A 24,498-nucleotide genomic window follows, 5' to 3' on the forward strand; every position below is an offset into this window, starting at 1 on the left:
ACATATACTATCAATATATTTACATATATAATAGAAGTTTAGATTTTTAACAGCATAGTATATAATCAAATCTACTGTATTCATTAAACTTGAGGTTTTTTATTTTTTATTTTTTAATATTTCTTAGATAACTTTCAGTTATCTAAGAAATGTTATCTAAGTTATCTAAGTTATTCGACTTAATTAAATAAATTATATCTAAAATCGAATCAAAACACAAATAAGAGATATTAAGATAATACATTTATTTATAGTAGTATAAAAAAGTTGATATAAGAATAAATAATGAAAATAATTTTAAACAATAAAATCGTAACAATTTCTTAAAATTAATAAAACAGAAGTTATTCCGTTCATTCTATGAATAAAAGATAAAGGAACAGATCACACACTTGAAAATAATGGGCTGTGTTGGTTCCAAAAAATCTGTTTTCAGTTCACAATCTGCCTGTGAACAGTGAGTTTTAGTTAGTTATTTTTCCAAATTTTTAAATACAGTATATTTTAATTGTAACAATGTGTTTACAGGGAAAAAGAAATAGTTGAGAAAAAGCAGATGTATTCGTTTTCTCCATCTACAGAAGAGGTAAGCGAAAAACCAGTTTGTCGCAGGTATTATTCACCAACTCCTCCAGATCCATTCACTCATTGGTATGAAAGTAAAAAAATATACGTGAATCCACCAGAATCCAGCAAAAGAGAAACATTTTATAAGTACGAATTCCCCATCTCGAATTATTTACCTAAAGAAGAAAAGCAGCAAAATTACCGTTTACCTTTTTATTCGGATTCAATATTTGATTATGAATTACTTTTAAAATCGAAACAGAGCTCAATGAATCTATTTACAAAAGCTGAACTGGATGAGATGCTCAGTAATATTATATGCACGCAGCAATCGGATGAGGCTTGTGGTGGAGAGCGTTCAATCACTAGAATAGAGATATTTACTCCAAATAAAGAAGATAAGGAGAAAAATTCGGAAAAATCAACAAGCCAAGCAAGTTTTATTTCAAAATGTATCGGAAAACAGATTATCAAGTTTATTTTTACACATTTTCAACCATAAAAAAGTCAGTTTTTAATTAATTAAAATGAAGTTAGATCTTAAAAAAGATTAGGCGCATTTCTATTTTAAAAATTAAATTTCAGTGAATTGTGTTAATTCACTTTTTTATGGAATAGCTTCTACCAGTTTACTGTAGTGTACAAATAAAATATCATACAAAGCTACGCACTCAAATAGAATTGTTCGATAACTACAAAACTCAGCATATAATTGTGCCTCAGACAGGTATGTTTAGTGTGGTACAGTTAATACCAATATCAGTGTCCTATAAAATGCATTGCAGAGGCTCACCGTATTCAGAATTTTCAGTGTAGCTGTAGTTTGGAGGTCTTCGAACGCCAGGCGTGTCTGTACGATGTGGTTAAAGACATTAGGAAGTGATATTCGAGAAAAGTAGCTTCATCGAAAAGTAGGATGGCCGTTTCGCCGAATTATCCGCCATCTGGGTAATTAATCCGGTTTGCAGGCTCTGTATGCCACAGATAGTGGCACGTTATCTTATGGGCAAACAGGGCAGTTGCCTAGGACCCCACCAACAGGAGGTCCCAAACCAATCTTTTATGAACTCATTACTGTACTAAGATTATCGAAATTTAAATTTGGGCCATATCTGGGGACCCTAGGTTGCCGGTATGGTGCAAGCGCAGGGTGTAATGGCACAGCGCAGAGGTCGCGTCATGAAACGAATAAGAATAACGGGGATTCACCCAAAATTCCCCAAACAAAAATGCTCGAAGTCAATACTGTATATGGGGTCCCCTAATTCAAATTTGCCTAGGGCCTCATGAATCTATAACGCGCCACTGGTCCCAGACTGACCATCGGGAAAGATGATCACATGTTACAAGCACGAACAGCTGCAACGGCGCCATTGTCCATCATTCATAAACAGTGGAAACCTCGCCCGTATCTCTTCCTACCTCTACCATGTCTCTACCCTCTCTGTTTGACTTAGCGACGAATTTCAGTTCAGTTTGGGAATAGACGACCACTTTGTTAGTGTGTGAAAGGCCACTGCTAAGCACTTCAATCCCCCGACTGTTGAGTGGCACACTGCCCTCGCTGCTGGAATGCTGGTCTAGTAAGCCATCTTGCGTGATGGTCATTCTTAGTAGGGTATTGTCGGCACAGTTGTACAGAGGGTTTACGAAATCCTGCACCCTCTCGTGTCAGAGCTAAAAACAACCATTTTCCAGGGGTTCTCTGGAATGTATGTTTCAGTTACATTGCCACAATTGCTTGGCCTGTTCGTTCTTGAATAAAAAATCCCGAAACAGACATAGATTAATTTTTTTAAATTAATATAGATATACAGTACGGTCGCGCTAATTCGAACTAATTGAGACCAGTCATAATTCGGATTAACGGGTGTACGATATTAGAAATGTGATGCTTACTTTTTGAGGCCATTTTTTACTGTTGTAAGATACTATAAAGGAGCAAATAGATGTTAGAATTATTGTTAAGTCAAGCAGGATCACAGAAAGAATAAGCCGCAATGCTCACAACACATGAATTATGTTTATTTTACACGTGAAATGCAAGTGTACAGTAGACAAGTCCATTGTTTTAGTTAGGGAAATGGTAGAGGGGTTCGGATCAGCGTGTATATTATATTTACCGTCGTATACAGTATTTTATTTTTCAATAAAGATTATAAATGTACTAAAAATTATTAATTTTTCAAATTACTTTAGAAAATGGGGTGAGCATTATACACCAGAAATTACAGTAATAAACTCCCATAAATTTTGATTTTTTACCTTATAATTTCAATTAACAAAATCTAAAATACAGAAAGAGATAAATGTAAAAAAATAAATAAAGAATTTTTAAAAAAAAATCAAAACAAACGATAATTTTTGTTTTCAATTTTTAAATAATATGACAAATAACTGAAAATTTTTAATTAAATTTAATATTATATTATTGAATTCATTATAGTTTTTTTAAAAAAAAGAAAAGAAAAATTCTCTTTTGACAAAATAAATGAGAAAAAATAAAATAAAAATAATAAAATTCAGCATATTTTTACGCACATTTTCTATTGTAAATATTCCATCAAAGAGTAAATTTGATGGGATTTTTAATGATATAAAAAAAAAAAAAAAAATAGGAGAAAGTTTTAAAATAAGGAATGTGATTTTTAATTAAATTATTCATTATTCAACGTATTTGTACATTTTAAAAAATTATTATTATTATTATTATTATTTTATATACTTTTACAGTATATTAAAGATAAAAGTGTCAGGCTTATTTTCTATTGTAAATAAGTTTTTGGCGCATGTTTAACAAGAAATATTAAATTTTTCGAGTAAAAAAAAACTTTATTTTTAATTAAATTTCCGATTTTTAAATCAATTAATAAAATTTATTTATTTATTTCTCTTTTCTCTCGCTTCATAAAACGATTTTTCTATTTTAAAATGTTACGAGATGTATTTAGTAAATTTTTAAATGTTATATATAAATTTAAATAGCTTAATATATGTATATAGAAAAATCTAATATTCTACGTTTGTTTTTACTAGAAAATATATGAAATTTTAAATGTCAAACGATTCCCTCCTCCTTATATTATCCGAGACATTTTCTAACTCCATTAAACTCGGTTGAAATAAAATATAAGAGAATAAAAAGTCCACTAGAAAATACACACATATATATATATATTTAAAAAGGTGTTTAAAAAATCTTTAAATTTATTTTAATAAATTACTTGTAAAAAAAAAGTCTTATTTAATTATAAATTGTTGTGAGTTCAATTATCGTAGCGCCTAAGATGAAGAAGATTTAGAATTATTATTATTATTATTGTTATTACCCCTATTGTTAAAATGGTATTGTTCTAAATTTATCTTCTAGTTTTGACCTTCTCCATTTGGAGTAGCATTATCTTAGGGAACAGAACCCATTTATTGATCAGTAAAGGTATATAGTTAATACAGGTGTATGCAGCACACAAAACTGTTCCTCTTCAGTAACCAGAAGGGTTATATTTTAACATTATTCAACCTAGAATAAATTCCTATTCTTATAATTTATTAAATTATTCGCTTAAGATAATATTCCCTTTAATATTTTACACGAGATAGGAGGAGAATACTGTACTTTATATGTCATTTATCTAATCTATTATGATGCTTAAGAATGTCCCCTTTATTCGCTTTATAACTAACATAATAAGAAAAGTACTGTTATTATAATTAAATATGCAGTAAAACTTGCCTAAAGAGAAAGAAAAAAGTAATAATAATTCTTCGGAAAGGAGCGATTTGCTGTTTTTTTTTTAAGCAGAAACCTACCAAACAGAGAAAAAAAAGAAAACATATTCCGGTATGAACAGGTTATAAATTTATTTNAAATATTTTATCTTTCGAATTTTAAATTAATTTTTTTTATAAAAAAATAAATTAGTATTTATTTGTAGATGGCGTACGGTAGATATTTATAAATTCATTACAGTTCAGTTCTGCTATTGGAGGAACGAAGCTGTTGAATTCTTTCAAAACCGTTAGCGATAGAAAAGTAGTAAAAAAAAGTATTTTATTATTATTTAAGTTAGAAAATGGCTTCACAGAATGTCGATCCACTTTTCACACCAACTTCGAGTAAACTGGCGGAGGAAAAGAAGTCTTCTGAGTCAGGAAAACATTCGGTTACGAAAAGGTAAGTTTAAGCCTAATCCTATAACAGTCAATTTCAAAAAGTTTACTAACGAATTTGAAATTATATTAGTAATTATATTTATATTTTCGAACGAATTATTATATAAATAAATAAGAATATTTTGAAATTTGAAAATGTAAATATTAAATTTATATAACGACAAATTTGTTAACGTTAAATTCGATTTACAACGGTAATTCTCAATTAGCACGTGTTTATTGAAATGTATTAATTAATATCTAAACACGTGCTAAATGATACTTGCCATTGATTAATTTTTAAGTGTCATTTAATATTCTTTTAGTAAAATGAAACTTACAAAACGATTTAAAATATTCAAAATACAAATAAATATGCTCATTCCCTTTAAGGAAATATAATTTATAATAATAATTTCCATTTTCTCATTTCATCAATTAAAGATTTAACTAAATCCTCCTAATTTCTAACAGTTAAAATTATGTAAACTAAATTTTTGTAAATCATTAATTAATATTCTATACTCTTACAAAGTAATTAGTGAATCATGCAAAATTTTAATTAATTTGTAATAAACAAAAATATTGTTATTTCAAAGAAATTAAATTCTAAACTTGAATGTCATTTTTAATTTTGATTTGTAATGATTAAAAATTTGGCACTAAAGTTTAAAACTTATACTGTATTCGTGTGTTATCCAAAATGAGATTGAAATTGTTATTATTGATCATTTAATATTGTGTGCAAATATAAAATAATTGCAAAAGCAAGTTATTTGAAATTTAAAGAACAAATTTTAATTTGAGCTGAAAAACTAGGCAAATTTTTTTTTTTTGAATAAAAAGATACATTTATTTATAGTTTTCTGGAAGATAGAACTTGGAAATACGAGAACTTATTGAGGGAGGTCATTTCACAATGCAGTTTAGGATAAACAAAATAAGGAATAAATTATCAAACCAAAATTAATACCCTGTTTTAGTTAAATACTGATGACAAAAGATGGTTTTCAAGAAAAGTTTATTATTAATAGTCTAAAATTAGAAATTAAGAAAAAAAACCTGTAATGCAAGAATAATATAAAATTACCCTAAAAATTTTTGAAGTATCTATCTAAAATGAAACTATAAAAAAATCCAAATAATTTGTAAATTATTGTCTGTATTTGTATAATATATATATAGTTGGATAAAGCTATTTAGCAACAGTGAACATGTAATTAAGCAAACTTTTACGTCATATTCTTAAATATTTGAACATCAGAGGAAAAAACGTCATTTTTATTAACAAAAGAAATATTCAAGGTTGTATCTGAAGATTTTGGTGTAATGAAAACCAAATTGGCTCATTGTGAAATATAATTGAAGTGAGAAGATTATTTATATGTAATTTAAAATTTGTAATTGAACCATAAATATCTGAAAATAGTTACCTTAGTTTTAATTTTAAAACTTAAAGAAATGTGAAAATGGGAATTTTGGTTCAGTATAAAATATGTACTGGTTAAAAATTTTTTTGTTTTGTACCTTTAAAAGTTAGAACAAGGATATAATGGAAATTTTACATTTAAAGGAGTCATTAGGGAATGTTTAATTAATGTGTTGATTGATTTGTAAATACAGTAGTTTCAAAAATTCTTCACATCCAAAATGACGCACATTATCACTTTTCATTTATTTTTTTAAATTAAATTCTATTTTTATAAAATATATAATGTAGCTAAATTTATTGTTTTTAGATTATTTTATTTTTCATGTAGTGCTATAAAACTGATTTCAAAGTACTATGTAAGAGTTGAGTTGTAGGATTACAATTCAAATAATACATTATTACAATTACAAGTAAAGAAAATAAAAAGAGCTGTAAATTATTTTACAGGGTTACGAGAAAAATAAATTGTCTTGGAAGGTAAATAATAAACTGTTTGTTATATCACTTTAATAATTCAAATTTAAATGCAGTAGTCTATTGCATTTAAATTTGAATTGCTGTTGTCCCATTTCTGTTCTTTTAGCCTGGTGATTGAAAGCACCTGTGAATTGTTTGTTTTAGTGAGTTTTGTTAAGACTGAAATTCTTTATCCATAATTGTATATTTTGATATGGATCTGTAGTATTTTTAATTTTACAAGGTTGTATCTATGAAATCATAATTAGTTCATTAATTTTTGATTATAGGAATTAGTGATATGAACATGTGTTCCTATTTCAGGTAAATGTCTAATCTAATTAAACATATTAGAAATAAAGATGTCAAATTATTAATGAATAGTTGGGAGTGTTGAATACTTTAAATAAAAAAAAAATGGAATAATGTTTAATTTAGTCAAAAATAGTTTGCTCATTTTATAAATTTTTATCTATCTATATTACTTTCACATTATCATACATTAAATGATCCAGATCTATCATAAAAAATCAGACTGATAGTCAAGGAAAATAAAACTAGAACTAAATTTTTGAATATAATACTTTGATAAGCAATTCCATAAGCTGGTTTCTATAATTTCAAGAATCATCATTTATACTATTATGTAATAAATTGAATGAAAAGGAAAACACAATGCATTTCATCATTTCTAGTTTCATCAATAAATTTTTCTGTGGATATTACAAAATTCAATAAATTATGATGACTTAAGTAAATGACGAATAAAAAATCTGTTTTATTGTTTGTTTTTACTATTATATAAACAAAAAATCATGTAATGGTGATTTAAAATTCAGAATTTTCTTTTTGTTCAAATAATCTTTTCTATATTGCAATATTCTTCTGCAAATTCTATAATATTTAATGTTTTATGCATTTATTATAATTTAGGATGATGATGATTCATAAAACTTCTTCAAATTATAAACATTAATAATAACTGCAAGATTCCAAGATTAATTTTCCTTCTTTTTGTTTTTATACTATTTACTTGTTGTATTTTATGTATTCTAATAAGGATTTTACTGTTAATGAGGGGTGTTGGAAATCTAATGGCGCAAGACTTTTCATATTATAATTGAAAATAGGATACAAATTTTTATGGAAAGAAAAGATAGATGGATTAATGATTGTAATAATTCTTTATGAAATAGCAATATTGGATAATTACAAAACTTTTTGTAACAAAAATCTTGTGGACGATTAGTATTTGGGAATTTTTCCAAACCTGTATTTATAAACTATGAACATATTAAAGATAATAGAGTACTATAAAGTTATTTTAACAATTTTGAAATAACATAATCTTATATAATGTGATGATCTTAATTTTTATGATTGTTATCTAAAAGACTTACAAAATTAATCATTAACTCAAATAGTACAGGAAATTTGTAAATATAATCCACTAGATTTGTGTTGTACTACATAGATAATGAAAATTATCTATTTTATAGTTCCATTAAATTTTTTGAGAGCGATTTTTTATTTATTTTTTTTTTTTATTTTTTTCCCCCTCATACAATTCAGTTTTGATAGAAATTTATTTAATTTTATTTATATTAATTATTAAAGAATACTTTCAATTTTAATTTTACTGCATAAAATAAGACATGAAATTTGATTTGTAACCATTTATTGTTTTATATATATACATTATACTTTATTACATTTTATATGCATTACATTTTTATACATTAGAGTAATGTATTCCCCAAATTTTAATGTCTGTTGGATAATTGGTTTTGATTTGCATGAACCTTTGCTTGCATATTCTAGAAGCTCTCAACTCCCATGTAAATCACAATTTGTACTGTGGTTAACTGATATGTTCTTAATTACTTTTAAAATTGTTCAATGTAAATACTTCTATACTTCAGCTGAAAATTTTGAATACGTAATGAAAATGAAGCTTAAACTATTATACTATTAGCATCGATATAGCCTGAAAAATAATTTAATTATAGATATGTCTGAATTTAATTAAAAAGTAGGTTATATTTCTATTAATTATAAATTTTGAATTTAATTAAATTTGAAATTCTGGAGAAAAATTTACCTAGAGACTAGAGTGAATCAAACTCATAACTTTTGTTTGCTTTGCAGGTGTATAACTAATTATGCAACTTAAACTGTCAGATATTTTCTTTTAAGCACACATTAATTTGGACTATAATATATAATATGCTAGGATACCATATATTATAATTGCCTATTCTGACTTTGTAATGAACACACTGTTTTTAATGGTTTAAACTAAATCATATAAACAGTTTCATCAATAATTTTAAATTCTGATTTGATAATCAGTTTGAAGATACCTCAAAAACATCTATAGTTTTAATTTTGTTTTCTTAATTGGACTGCAATTTGAAAAAATTTTAGACTTGGACAGATGACAGTGGGAATTTATATCTGTCTTTCCTTAATCTCAAGAATGGAGTTAGATAGGTGAAAGACGATCAGATATAGAAACCTTAGGGAAAAGATGCCCTGATTAACTACAAACAAACTTCTGATGCAAATTGGAAGTCATGTTATTTCAGTTCAAAAATTTTTCCCTGAAAGGTATTAGGTAACTAACCAGTGTGACTATTGTTAAAGGAAAAGTATGATATACAAAGGCAAGCCACTGATAATTTGATATGGAGAGCATATATTGTAAATTAAGTAGATTAAAAATTGCAATTCAGCATTGTAACAATGTCACAATAAATAATTGCTTGTTTAAGGTTATTTAGTTAAAGTTGATCATTGTTTTCATTTAAATTTGCAAGTATGCACAAAATTTAGTGTTATACTAAATAAGAATTTAATTTTCTTTCAAAAGATTTTATTAGTAGGTTAAATCAGTAATATGTTTACTTAATGCACTGCTATGAATTATATGTACAAGAGGTGAAAATAAAATTATTTATTTAAACAGTTTAAACGTTTTAAATGATTAAAAACTTTTTAAGTGAGACTTAGTTCAGTAAAGAAGAGATGATGACTCAATTATCTAAACCAATGGTTCTCAATGGGGGGCCAAGGAACATTTCAGGGAGGCTACAGAAAAGATTCAGAGTCACAAGAACTACCAGGAGACCAACAGAGCTATAAAAATAGAATAAAAAAAATTTATTTTCTGTTATATTATATTTTGTGTAAATTGTGTCACATTATAGAAATTCTAATTGAAAATCCAATAATAAGAAAAACATAGTTCAGAGAAAATTATTTATATGATGAAATTAAACTAAAATTCAGAGATATACTAGAAATGGAAGTCCTAGAATGGATGGTAGATCCAATTGGAATAAATGTGACTATTATGGATCTGGGACTTCAAGAATGTCTTGTGGATTTGCAGTGGTTTGACACTTCATGATAGATTTGGAACAACTGAGACAAACTCTGGCTAATTAGCTGAAAATTCAATAAACATAACAGATCTTTATACCTAATCTGTTTAGAAATTTTCATAACAGATGAGTGACTTTACTAAAACCCACTTCAACAAATTTTACAAAGTTTGTTGAGTTTAATGGGTCTGTATAGTCACCCTGACTATACAGACCCATTAAACTCAACAAACTTTGTAAAATTTGTTGAAGTGGGTTTTAGTAAAGTCACTCATCTGTTATGAAAATTTCTAAACAGATTAGATATAAAGATCTGTTATGTTTATTGAATTTTCAGCTAATTNGATGATATCTGAAAATTATTTTCTTAAATAAAATTATACTCTAAAAGTAACAATTGTATGCTTTCATAATTTATGAATAAATACTTCGTTTCGTAGCCGAGTGAAATTCAACAGTTTATCTTACTAAAATTTAGTTTGGCTTTGAAGCACGTTCATAATTGGTTCGATCAGGCCCACAATGAAAACATTCCAATGATGAAAGGTAGGACTCGACCTATCCGAGATGGATAGTCCAAGAAAAATTCTTAGGGTTCCTTGCCCGGATTGGGTTTCGCGTTTCCAGAGTGGTAGGCTGACGCCTTTACCTCCTTGGCCATCCGGCTGAATATTTTAAAGACGAATCGACCAAAAGAAAAATCAATTATATATGAAAACTTAACAAGCTAGAATATACTATATGGAGTGGCTGTGACCATGGCTACAGCGTTCTTAGTGGCAACGATGGATACCATCGACCGCCATTTTACTTTCAGTCAAAACATTGAAGTCTGTACCGCGTGTTAGGCAGGATTGTCACTTTAAAATCTATTTTTTTCATCTAAATCTATATTGTTTTGTTTTCCCCAAGATTTGAGGTTTAGGAATTAAATAACTGATATAAATCTAAATTGTTTCTTCTCGAATTTAGCTATTTTCTAGATTTNGAAGTCTGTACCGCGTGTTAGGCAGGATTGTCACTTTAAAATCTATTTTTTTCATCTAAATCTATATTGTTTTGTTTTCCCCAAGATTTGAGGTTTAAGAATTAAATAACTGATATAAATCTAGATTGTTTCTTCTCGAATTTAGCTATTTTCTAGATTTTATTTAATCATTATAAAGAAGGTAAGATCAGAGTTTACGACTACAGTAGACCCCCTATAACATGGTAGATACGTTTCGCTTTATAAGAATTTCGCGTTGTAGGAATCATTAAATACATGAGCCAATCACAGCCCGACACGTGTGAAGTTTACGGACTACGGCTGTTTGAAAGGTTTTCTTCCATAAAATTAATCGATTCTAGACTAATTCGACTCAATATTTCCAAAATACGTATAATTTTTTGGGAATANGATGATTGTTCCTTGCTATTTGTTTGTCTTGTTTTGGCTCATAGAATCCTCAAAGTCGGAAATAGAAAGAGTATAATTTTTACTTGTTTTTTAACTAAAAATTTTTTATTTTTAGTGTGTTAATATTACCACCGATCCCATTGGTTTTAATAATTGAATGAATAATGTCATCAAAACTTGCAGGTCCCAAAACATGCAAGTTATAATACATTATAAAAACTTTGCTTATTGTAATCAAAATTTGGTATTTAATTACTTTTGTAGTATACTAGATACAGCCATGATGTAGGGAACATTATAAACAAAAAACTTTGTAATAAACAAAATTAGAAAAAACAAATGCCAAAAATATTGATATAAATGTATAAAATATACAGCATAGAAATAATTACCTGACAAAGCAAAGCTGAAAATCATTAAAATACATAATCAAAATATATACTGTTACTAAAATAAAATTGTCAAATATATTAAAGTAACAAGAACTAGTCCACTGACCCAGTTCTAAAGTATTAACACAATTCTTCTTAAAGATAGAATACTTATCTGCCAATCATCAGGAATTGTAGCAATCAAAAATTCTGAGAAAATATAGAAGATATTGCTTTAAGTTCTGAATATTTCAAAATTCCAACAGTATTCCATCAGTCCCCAGAACTTAATCTCCTTCAAAGCAATGTCCAGTTCAGATTCTGTAATTTCTGTATCTAAAAAATCATCACATCAGTTAACACAATAATTAAATAGAATTATTCACTAAATAAGGTTCATTAGCAACCAAATAATTCATAAAAATGATAATACTACTGATCAATAGATACATACTTAACATCACAAAATTACTTTTTGGGACCCAATGAAAAAAATTAATTTCAAAATAGTCTATTATTCTTTGCAAAACTGTTCTATGTTTTATATCAATACATAATTTTGTTACCATACTTCATACCATAAAATGCATCAATCACATAAGTTATTTTCCTAAAAAGGTCTATTCTGTGTTATATTAGCATATTACAATCAGCATCAAACCAAGATCACTGCAATTTTTTGTTCTTATATTTAAAACTTTTCATGAGTAACCTTGAAAATAAAATTGTTTAAATCATTATTGAATCAAACTGCAAGGATTCAGAAGCAATCTCTAATGATGCAAAAACCAATTTTTCTCTTCTAGATTCATTCCAAAAATTTCTATTAAAATCATTTATTCCTAAAAACACTATATTTTGCTCCACTGATGATTGTAAAATTAAAGGAGAGTGATCAGAATACAAATACTGATCACAAAATGACTGCAAATGGATTCAGAAAGTACATTTCCCTACTCCAATTCTTCCACTAAAGTTGCATGCAGTCACTAAATCATTATTGTTCTCTAGAACCAAATACAGAAACATATTCAAAATATCTTGCCAGTTTAATTTATTTGTTTATTTACAAGAACAAAAGTGTTTCATAATTCAGGACCAAGTTTAACCTGTCCTACGTTGTTCCCGAAAATATTCGTGTTGACTTCATTGAACTGCGTGGGCGATCCTGAATATTTTCGTGTTTACATCGGAACATTTTGATACTAGATGTCGCTGTGCGTCACAATTTTTATATTAAAACGAACTTTTAAAATATAATATATATATTTTTTTAGGCTTAACATCGACAAAAATTCAACATGGCGTCACAGGCAACAAATAAAAATTTCAACATAGAATCGGTTAAGAAAACAGATCTGATCACCAATAACTAACCAGCACAGAAACAACCTCTAGAATGAACACTAAATGCTTTACTGAAAAGTAACTTACAATTCATTAAATATTCCTGCAATTCAGAATCTATTCCAGTAGAATCATACCAAGTTTCCAAAAGAAAGATCATGTCAAATTATAGTAAATAATATCAAAAACTGACCGACTGATTAAATAAAAACACAATTCTAAATCAACAAACTTCCTATGCTTGGAAATTTCTATGAAGACATAATCTTAATTAATAGAAACCACATTATAAAAATATTTCACATCAATTGAGCCATTGTTTTTGAAAGTGGTGTAAGTCCATTTATTCATACATTGAGATATTTAAGCATTTGCATTTGTCAATACTTTTAGTTGATTCAAACATTAAGAAATTCAGATAATGTCTTTAAACATATAAACTTGTTAAATTTTATTATGTAATAATAACTAATAAAATTGTTTAAAATTATTTTTTTAGCTACAAATGGAAAATATGAACAATAATTTGTGGTGTAATAAACACTAGTATTGTTTTTATTCTAAAGACACAATACTAGTTATTACGCCACAAATATAAAACAGGACACGGTTTCAAAAAGAAAATGAACAATAATAATTAAAATGAGAGCATGCGAGTAAATGAATAATTGACTTCATTAAGAAATATTTTCAGTAATATTATATAAGAATTTATAAATAAACAACTATGAAAAGTAAATTACTTCGTTAAGATAACTATAAAAGTTGCCCAAATGAAAAGTGGACACACGTCATATTTCATCAATCAAAATAGCGATTGGTAGGCCACCTTACAGGTGGGGGAAGCTCAATGTAGGCAAAGTGTGGGCTGCATTAAGTATTGGCAGGAATAGATTTTATCTCCAGTAATTGTCAGATTAATGGTAAGTTAGTTACAATGGATGCATCCAGAATTGAACAATGGACGGTAGTTTGGTCTTTAGTAGCCAAAGGGAATAGGAGTGTTGACATCTATAGACAAATGAAGCATGTTTATGGTGAACATTGTTTAGGACAAACATCAGTGAATAATTGATGCAAGAGTTAGAGAAGGCTGCAAGTCAATTCAGGATAAATCAAGATCAGGTCAGACACACACACTATGATCTCCACTGCATCAATTGCTGTTGGTTGACTTTATGCCACCACACACAATGATTAACTCAGAATGCTATTGCAAAACTGTCATGGTTGTGCAAACCAATAAAGTCAAAGTGCCTGGGATTCCTCACAAAAAGTCATCTTGCTTCACAACAATGCTCGTCCCTATATGACAAGTGCAATCAGTGCCACGTTACAGAAATTCCACTGGGAGATACTAGAATGTCCATCATATAGTCCTGACCTGTCACCATGAAACTTTCACATATTTTTATCAGCAGCCATCAAAATTGATGAGAGGCATTGATCTGCTTGTGAGATGCTGGGATCTTTGCCTAAACAAGCATTGATATTTCTTTTAGATTCACAATAAATGTTTGCCAGTTCTGATATGTGGCCACTTTTCATTTGGGCAATCCTTATACTGTATTAACAACAAATATATTTATTGAAATATATACATTTGTTGTTAATATAAGGATTGCCGAAATGGATTATCTTATTTCTCTTTTACATTTAGCATTAGCTATTATCTGTTATAAAGACTTTAAGGAAAATTGTTTTAGTTATTGATTATTACGAATGGATTTATTTCACTTTCAAAAATTAAAGAAAAAAAAGACAATTCTTGCAATAACATTTTACAGTTAAACTTATTTTAATTTATAACACTATTGTACACCATTGACTTTGTTGTTATAAATATAAAAAGAGGACATTTATGCCTGACTAAAACTGTCATTAATGAATTTTTTTCCAAAAGTGGACTTATATTACTGTCAAAAACAATGGCTCAATTAACACATTATCATACATTTTTATCAAATATGCACCAGATAGCTTTTATTCTCTACCTAAAAGGTGTGATGTCTAGCCCTAATCTCTTAAATTTGATGAGAAATCATTCTTTATAAAAAAAAAAATTGCTCAGTACTCAACCAAACAACATTATCTACTAGAAGAAATTTTCAGTTAATAACAAATATTTTTAACTTTAATTTTGTCATCCATAAAAAAAATTTCTATGCTAAAAATTAATAACTAATTTAAAAATGAAGTCCCAGAGTTGATTATTTTCATCAGACTAAATTATACTTGATTCAGGTTTTTTATTTCTCCACTTAATGTATGTGGAACCCAATCATCATATTTTGCAACTATTCAGTCATTGAAGTCTATTGCAAGAAAATCATGTTTCTCATACACAGTATGTCTCATGATTTTCTTGCAAGTTCATGAGTTGTTGTTTGTTGATTTTTATTTCAATTTCTTCCTGTAATTTCTTTTTGTCAACAGTTTACCCTTGTATATCCTTTAGTTCAAAATTTCCAGAATGGAATTTTTTAATTCACATTTGGTGCATTCAAAGTTTAGGTGCATCTTATCCACACACATTATGAATATTTTTTACAGTTTCTATTGTCTTATATCCTTTCTGAGACTCAAAGTACAGTATGCTGGATATACATATTATCTGTAGATAATTAAACTTGATTTTACTGAAAAGGTGAAGTAAAAAGTTTAAAATATGCTTCTAAACAAAGAATACAATCTCACATTAACAATGAGTTAAATTTCACAACTGCTACAATTATAAGTAAGTACAGTTGTTAAAAATATGCAAAACTTTGTTCAATCCAATAAAATTAATAGAAATATTTTACCACACTGTGTTATGTGTGGATATTTTTTGGTTCTTTATGATTTATGCATGCTAGGCTTGTAAACATCTTGTACCACTTGTAAACTGAGGTGCCACTGTTCTACTATCTGGTAACTGCATACTTTCCTTAATTTAAAGTTAACCCCTGAAACCATAATTTCCTCTTATTGTAGTCTTATTTACTTCACATAGTATTATGGTTATAATAAGCAGTGTCTACTGTGTATTTTATACAATTGCATAAATATCAAAATTATTGTTTTTATGCATATATTTGTTGTTTGCAGTTCATAAATTTATTTGAATGTAAATACTTATTACTGTTAAAGTTCAGTTCCTACATTATATATTAAACATAATGTGAATTTAAAAAATGGATTATAATATTAAAGAAATATAATTATTTGTTTGCAATAATATATCAGAATAACTATTGACTTTGTTATCAAACTATAAAATAACAAAATAGTTGTCATAAAATAACTAGAATGTGTAGATATTATATTTGATAAAAATTTTATTGCATTGATTTTACTTTTTCTTTTGTTAAATTCAAAGATATTACTAAGTAGACTTTTGACCAAATGTAATAAATGTAGTTTTTTTTTTAAATTTGAAATATAACATTACTAAATTACATACATTGAAACATAGTCTTCAAATACAGATGATTTTTTTTCCTGTAGTTTTGCATTAATTTGCTTAAAATTAATCATTCTTAAGATTTTAATCCAAAGATAATAAATAATTTATTCAAAATATTACCTAAATCTATTTTTGAGAATTTAATTAACTTCAGTATCCAGAAGAAAACATATAGAATGTTCATCATTTCAAAATTTATTAGGAATATATTATTATAATACTTACACTCTATTTCCAGTAAATCAAATCTGTACAACAAAAATAATTGAATGAACAATAATTTGCAGTTGAGCTGTTGTTAGTATTTTGTACATTAGATGTCTTACAGAGAATACAGTAGAGCCTCAAACTCGGCACTTGATAACCCAGCACTCCGGATAACTCGGCCACACCCTGGCAGGGCAAAAATAACCTTATACAGTGGAACCCCGGTTAACGAACGTCCTGGTTAACGACCAAATCGGTTAACGAACTATTATCTTTTAAAAATTTTGTCTCGGATAACGAACAAAATTCGGATAACGAACTTAACGGCTTTTTGTGTCAAATTTGTAAGCTTGCCGACTTTTAGGGAAAATCAGTTAATCGTGTGTCGGTGATGGTCTAGGGTCCATTCGTACGTTGGTGATGGCGGAGGAGACAAAGATGACAAGTATTTTACAGTGAAAATCGTTTATTAGAACGGGAAGATGCTTACATATTTGAGGTAGTTGGAAATGGCTTATCTACAGTATTTTCTCTCGGCACTGAGGAGTGGCGTATCGCTGGTCCTACGATAGTGCAAGCTGATCAGTCGTAGCCCCAGAGCGGACGAGATGGGTTCGCTTGGTCACAGAAGCGATGGTAGGTGAGAGCCGCAAGACTGGAGCGGTCCGCGAGACACAACACAAATTTTAGCGGGAACGACTTCAGGCTTAATCCAAACGAAGACGACACAGATTAATCGCCATAGAATTTTTAGGAAACTGCGTTTTTACCTTGATATTCGGGTTTTTATAGTATTTCTTCGTTGAATCTCACCTTACGATTTGTCCTGTGTCCCATTCCTCGCTTCCCGATTGTTTTCTTCTTTGTCTCCAGGTGAAAACCGAAACCAGATCAGGTCACAAGGTTTGTTCCGAGGCGTTTATTTGACACCTGTTCGTCGACTCTGATCGGAGATTGTTGATAAACCTATAAGCCTTTCGCTCATAATTTAGCCTATTGTTTCTGCTATCTGTCATTTTAGAACTTTAACGATCGTATGTGATGTTTTTTATACCCGTCAAATCTTTCCTTTTTTCCGAAAATTTAACGTAGATCGACTGTTTATGAGCACGTTTTCCTATATTTTCATTAAAGAAAACCCATTTTACAAATAAAATTACAAAAATACTGTCGGCTAGAACGGATTAATTGTATTTGCATTAATTTCTATGGGAAAAATTGCTTCGGTTAACGAACGGACTTGTGGAACGGATTACGTTCGTTAACCGGGGTTCCACTGTATAATTAATTTTCATTATAGACAGCTTTATGCCTCATAAATCTGTCTATGATGAGGTCTGTCTTATCAGGTAAATTACTGTATACTATGTATTCATTAATTTTCATTTTCATGTAGTAAAGGCTCTATGCCTTCATAAAGTACGTACTTTCCTTTGTTTAAGGGTATTTGGGCAGTTTGCTTGAGAATACAACAGCGAATAAACAATACATAGAAGTACAGTACAATATTTTCTGAGGAAACACGCATACTTATCCTTTTTTAACCCCATTCCTGATAACTCTGCATTTTCACAAACTCGGCCACCCTTCGGTCCACATTAGGCTGAGTTTTCGAGGCTATACTGTATTAACTATGAATAGGCCTTATTACAGAATTATTCTAAATTTTGCATTTATAAAGTCAAAAGAAATCTGAGCTCTCATAAATTTTTATTGTATAGTTATATGCTAAGAATATTTTGTTTTTCTTAATAAATTAGGCAAACAAATTTAAATATTTGCATTAACTTGCACAGAATCATTGTCATGTTACTCAATATTGTTGTTTGTCTTGGATCCTTATTTACAAACAAGGATAAGAGCTTGAGATAGAAGTTAAGCAATAAGCTTGAGATAGAAGTTAAGCTAAAAGTAAATGGTAATTGATTAACTTTTAATTTTTAATCCTTGGTTGTGGATATGATTATTAGGTGGATCTATTTTCAGATATGATATTTATATCAAGTTGTGATGATTATTATTTAAATGACTGCAATAAGAATTTGTTTCTTGCTCTGTTCTAAATGTACTGACTTTTTCATTTGTTAAAGTTAATTTAATACTTCCAGATGTGCACTGATAAAGGAATATCTGCTTTTCCTGATGGAGAAAATTTATTTCGATGGATAGGAACAATTCAAGGTCCTAAAGGAACAGTAAGTTTTTAAGATTAAAATATTACTGTTGGTTTATACAGGTTTTTATTTCTGACATGATACTTTAACAATTTTTTACTCTTATCTGAAGTGCATTTGTTATATTTTTACTTTATTTTGACTGTAGTGAAGGAAAGACAAATAGCATTGAGTGAAATTAAAGAAAAACAAATTTTTTTTATTAAAGTTACTTATTATTACTTATTATTATTCTAGACAGAATAATAATAATCTAGCATGTAATATTAAGATCAGTTTAAATATAACTTCTAGAACACTGTCATTGATTACAAATGTCCCTTGATAAACACGGTTAATTAATCCCTCGATGCTACTGTGTATATCAAAATTGCATTAATCAAATAGATGTACCGTACTCTGTGCTCGATTGAACAATCACCACCCACTAGAACAAATTTTCTGTTAATAACAATATTTTTATTTTAATAAACGAAAATAGTAAATTTACCAACACCAACAAAGTTTTTTGCCAAGAAAAACATATCAGACAAAAAATTAACACACGTAAACTGGAAAGATATACTACACACAACACTTAACACCTCAATACTACTTCCAGCAGTCAAAAGATTTTAATATTCTAACGTTTTCGGCCGTCTTTTAGAGGCCCTCTTCAGGATGAAACATTAAAAAACAGTTCTATCTTTTGAAGGATTCTAATAATCGAATACAGCTGTGTTCCGAACTTTTAAATATTTAAACGATGCGTAAGATATAAAAATCGTTACGCTTACAAGACAAAAAATTATNGACTTTTATCTAATGCTAAGGACAAGTCCGATGACAAAAAAGCGCCGGGGGTGTACCGTATACCTTTGAATGACGAACGTTTCAATCGTCGGATAACATACATTGGATCCACATACAGATCCCTGGAGGCTAGGATACGGGACCACAAATATGATGTGTCGAAGCAGAAGTATAATACGGCTCTAGCACGGTATGCTACCGAGCCCGGGGTTTCCCCATGTTGGGATGAGGCTACTCTTTTACATAGGGCCTTTGACCGACACGACTTACGCTCGTTGGAGGCTATTGAGATTTATAGAGAAACCATAAAGGGAAGCTGCATTAACTCCGATTATATTCCGATTCCACAATCGTGGAAATATTATTTACATTGCCACAAGGCACAACAATAATCGGAAGTTTAATTATTTTTAATCTTTCTGCTATGTATAAGAAATCAGAGCGTTTACATCACGCTAATTTTCACAACTATTTAATAATATTTAATGTATAGCAGTGTTTACATAGCGCTAATTTTCACAACTCTACAATAATAATTTATGTATAGCGTTATTTTAAAATAATTTTTTGTCTTGTAAGCGTAACGATTTTTATATCTTACGCATCGTTTAAATATTTAAAAGTTCGGAACACAGCTGTATTCGATTATTAGAATCCTTCAAAAGATAGAACTGTTTTTTAATGTTTCATCCTGAAGAGGGCCTCTAAAAGACGGCTGAAAACATTAGAATATTAAAATCTTTTGACTGCTGGAAGTAGTATTGAGGTGTTAAGTGTTGTGTGTAAGAAAAACATATGTTAAACGGTTGTTAGAGCTGCATTAATTAAAATTCCTGCCACATATAAAAAGGGATTGCTGCAATTAATTTTGTGCTTTAAGCAAAACTGCGTAAAGTAAGGGATACCTGGATAACTATAAATTTTAGAACGTAATGATGTATCAAAATACTATTTTTTTCAATTCTAGTATTTTTTGTGATTTAATCAATAAATTAAAATTATTTAACTAAGTAAAAAAGTAATAATGTTATCATCACTAAGGAAAATTTTAGAAAATTGCTTATTAAATTCAGAGTATATTTAAAAAAAAATAGTGAGGTGATCTTGGATTTAAAATTTTTATTTATAATTAATTGCACATATGACACTTGAAATGAAGATTTCTTATATTACAATTTTGTTAAGCAAATTTTCGAATCCTGTATTAAATGGTTTTATGAGTTTGTTTAAATTTTGAGGCTTATTATTTAAGATAAAAATATTGACAGATACTAAAAATATGCCAAAGAAATAAATTATTAGGCTATGGTTATTGTATTTAAGCACAAAAGTAGAGAACATTCTTTGCTTGGGGAGGAAGGGGTTAAATTCTGATTTGATTTATTGACTTAGTAATTTTGAAAAAAGTTGTGATTGAATTACAATCAGAGAGTATTAAACTATTTTTTTGAATATGTCTGAAAAGAGGATTCATCTTATATTATATTTAGTGTTTGGAAACAGTCTGACAATTTTTGACAAATTACGAAAGTCAGGAAATTGCCTCCTTTGCTGCCTTGTTGATTTTTTTGCTGATAATATGCTTGACTAAATGTAGGCAGTAAGAAGTTATATGGTGTAATATAACTTATGAAAAGAGGTGCAGAATATTTTCAGGACACAAAATTTTCCCAAAAATTTACAAAGTATAAAAAATGATAAATACCACCATTTAAATTAAAATTATTTATCACTTTTCATTTAAATAATTTTAATTGCATAACAAAATTATTTTTGATATTTTTTTATTTTTTCTTCTTTCAAATTGATTATTTTATAAAGGTCAGGAAATATATTAAAGGATAACTTTAATAAATATACACTTTTCTACATGGATTGTACAGAATTTGTTAGTGAGTAATGAAAAAATAACTAAAAAGTTGAAACAATAGTGTGTGTGCATAATAAGTCAAACGCTGTTTCATTTTGTCACTATGCAAAATTACAGCATTAGCTCACAAAAAATAGTAATATTGTTCTAAAATATTCATGCTTTTGTTTTAGATGCCTTTTCTTTTAAATCATCAATCGTTTTTGTGAACAAGAAAAAAAATTTAATTTCAAATCTTAGAGCACTTCATTTGTAACTCATTATAGATTTTAATAAAATTCACATCAGTGAATTTTATTGAGTGCATACTCTTTTCCGAACAACCCCAGTTCCCAATTGATTTGGATAGTCAATGCTCTACTGCACTTAAATATTAAAAAATGGCAAAAAGTTTAATTTTGAGGGTAGAGACAAGTTTTATTTAAAAAAAAAAGGTTGTAAAGGGTAATAAGTAAAATCTTCATTAGGTCTGACCCAACTTTAGATATGACAAGTGACCCCCCCCCACTCTATTGTCACACCCTGGCACCTTTTAACTATCAATCCCCTAATACACAAACCTCTCTGCAAAATTTCAAAAGTTTTCAATAAAAGGCACAAGAGTTATTAAGTTTCAAACAATAAAAAAAAAACATACCTCGACACAGACAGAGAGAGAGGAAAAAACCCCATTTCTTACTGTTTCAAGATCATGAGTCCAAAAATTAAAAATCTCAGAGGACTTGTCTGATTTCCAGAAAAGTAAAAATGAATTGAGAATAATATGAAGATTTGAGTAAAATGGAAAAAAAATTACCCAGCTATTTTGTATTGACAAAATTTTAAAATTTCTGAGTGAATTTTTTTGAAGTTGAAAAATTCAGAGCTTTACAAAAACTTTCACAATATATAAAATAACCAATATATAAATTAAAACATTCACACACAAATGATGAAATGGTTTTATAATCCTTTGGATTCTATGGGACACACAACTGGTATCAAGATGCAATCACAACAACTTTATAGTTAATATTTTGAACAAGTTACCTTAATATTTTTCAATATCTCCTGTTGAATAAAATGAAGATTTATTTGATTTATATAAATCAAAATTACAATTTTGATAGTTTCAGCTAAAAAATAATTTTCTATTATTGTAGATTTTGCATAATTATATATAGCTGCATTAATATGAAACACTAGGAAACCATTAGTTAGTAGGTTTTCTGTGTGTGTGGATTTTAGTATGTGTGCATGGAGGATTTTTTTTTATTGTTTGAAACTTAACTCTTGTGCCTTTTATTGAAAACTTTTGAAATTTTGCGGGGAGGTTTGTGTATTAGGGGATTGATGGTTAAAGGTGTCGGGGGTCACTTGTCATATCTCGAGTTGGGTCAGACCTAATGAAGATTTTACTTAACCTTTACAATTTTTTTTTCTTTATAAAACTTGTCTTTCTCCTCAAAATTAAACTTTTTACCATTTTTTAATATTTAAGTACAGTAGAGCATTGCTTATCTGAATCAATTGTTCGGATAAGCGATTATGTACGAAAAAATATATTAGCCTATCCCGTGTTGAAATTCGTTCAAATCCTGACACATCCTTAATTAGCCTCTCATGGTTGCTCCAGTGCTGCCAGCTAAAACATGCATACCAACAAAAATAATATTGGAGTAGCCCAAGACATAGCGAAAGATTGCAGTGCCACAGCACTAACGGAAATTTAAATTTGCTGACTGGAACGCTTTTGGTTCATTGACGTTTCAGTTGATCAATATTCAGATAATTGATGCTCTACTATATATAAAAAAATCTTTTTAATAAAATATCATAACAAATGGTGCCACATGCAATATTAAATGTTTTTGTCAGGAAAGTTATGCAACTTGTTGCTAGACTTTTTAATATTCAGTGATTAATTTAATGCATTGAAATTTAACATAATATTGTTTAAAAATTGTAAATCGGGTAATGTAAGATAGCTAAACCATAAATTTAAAATAAACTGTGATATTTAAAATCGCAGAAGAATTTAAATAAGATACAGAATATAAGCTAGATCATAAATTAACGTTTTTGTTATATATGATTTATTATTGAAATAATTTAATTTTTTAATTTTATTTTCATTTTACTAGGTTTATGAAGGTTTTACTTACAAACTGAGTCTTGAGTTTCCCAATAATTATCCATATAATGCTCCAACTGTAACTTTTACTACTCCGTGTTTTCATCCAAATGTGGATACTCAAGGAAATATATGTTTAGATATTCTTAAAGAGAAATGGACAGCACTGTATGATGTACGAAATATATTGCTCTCAATACAGTCATTACTTGGAGGTAAGAGTTATCAAGATATTTTAATAAATATAGTAAAACCTATCCAAAATGGAACCTGCCAAACTGGAAAAAATATTCAATACTGTTCAATTCCAGCTTACACAAGTTTTACTGTAGCTAAAGTGTAAAGCTTAATATCATCATTGTTTTTTTCAGAACCGAATGTTGATAGTCCACTCAATCCACAAGCAGCAGAATTATGGACTAACCAAGAGCTTTATAAGAAAGTTCTACATGAGAAAAATGATGCCAGGAGGAAATCTAAATGTTAATTAAATTAACTATTTGGAACTTCATCATTACAAAAAAGTGCTCAGAGATTATTTTCTTCATCTGATATTTTATCTGTTTGAACTTTTATAGAACTTTTTATATTTAAAAAAATTGCAGAGAGATCTTCAATTTGAAATTCCTTCAGTAATATTTAACTTGTAAAGTCAGAATTTGTATAAAATTAATTTAAAATCAAACTGTGCCATGTAACATGAACGTAATTATTTAAAATTTTGATCTATATTTCTTATAAACAACTAGAATAGAAAATATATAAAAATTCTATTTTCATTTTA

At 28.4% G+C, this 24,498-nt stretch overlaps 2 protein-coding genes across 2 annotated transcripts; both read left to right on the forward strand.

Annotated features, from left to right (window-relative positions):
* Positions 1-311: 311 nt before the first annotated feature.
* LOC111631851 lies at positions 312-1,145 on the forward strand. Its single transcript, XM_023376182.1, has 2 exons — positions 312-457; positions 529-1,145. Exons 1-2 carry the CDS (start codon positions 402-404, stop codon positions 1,067-1,069), a joined length of 597 nt encoding a protein of 198 aa, XP_023231950.1. The 5' UTR covers positions 312-401; the 3' UTR covers positions 1,070-1,145.
* Positions 1,146-4,517: 3,372 nt separating this feature from the next.
* Positions 4,518-24,498, forward strand: LOC111631860 (ubiquitin-conjugating enzyme E2 C-like). The gene is made up of 5 exons (XM_023376198.1): positions 4,518-4,741; positions 12,521-12,542; positions 18,868-18,960; positions 23,725-23,929; positions 24,086-24,498. The coding sequence occupies exons 1-5, from the start codon at positions 4,641-4,643 to the stop codon at positions 24,199-24,201; spliced, it is 537 nt and encodes a 178-aa protein (XP_023231966.1). The 5' UTR covers positions 4,518-4,640; the 3' UTR covers positions 24,202-24,498.

The sequence above is a fragment of the Centruroides sculpturatus genome, unplaced genomic scaffold, assembly GCF_000671375.1.
Source record: "Centruroides sculpturatus isolate CEXI.00-Female unplaced genomic scaffold, Cexi_2.0 scaffold695, whole genome shotgun sequence".
Classification (NCBI taxonomy): domain Eukaryota; kingdom Metazoa; phylum Arthropoda; class Arachnida; order Scorpiones; family Buthidae; genus Centruroides; species Centruroides sculpturatus.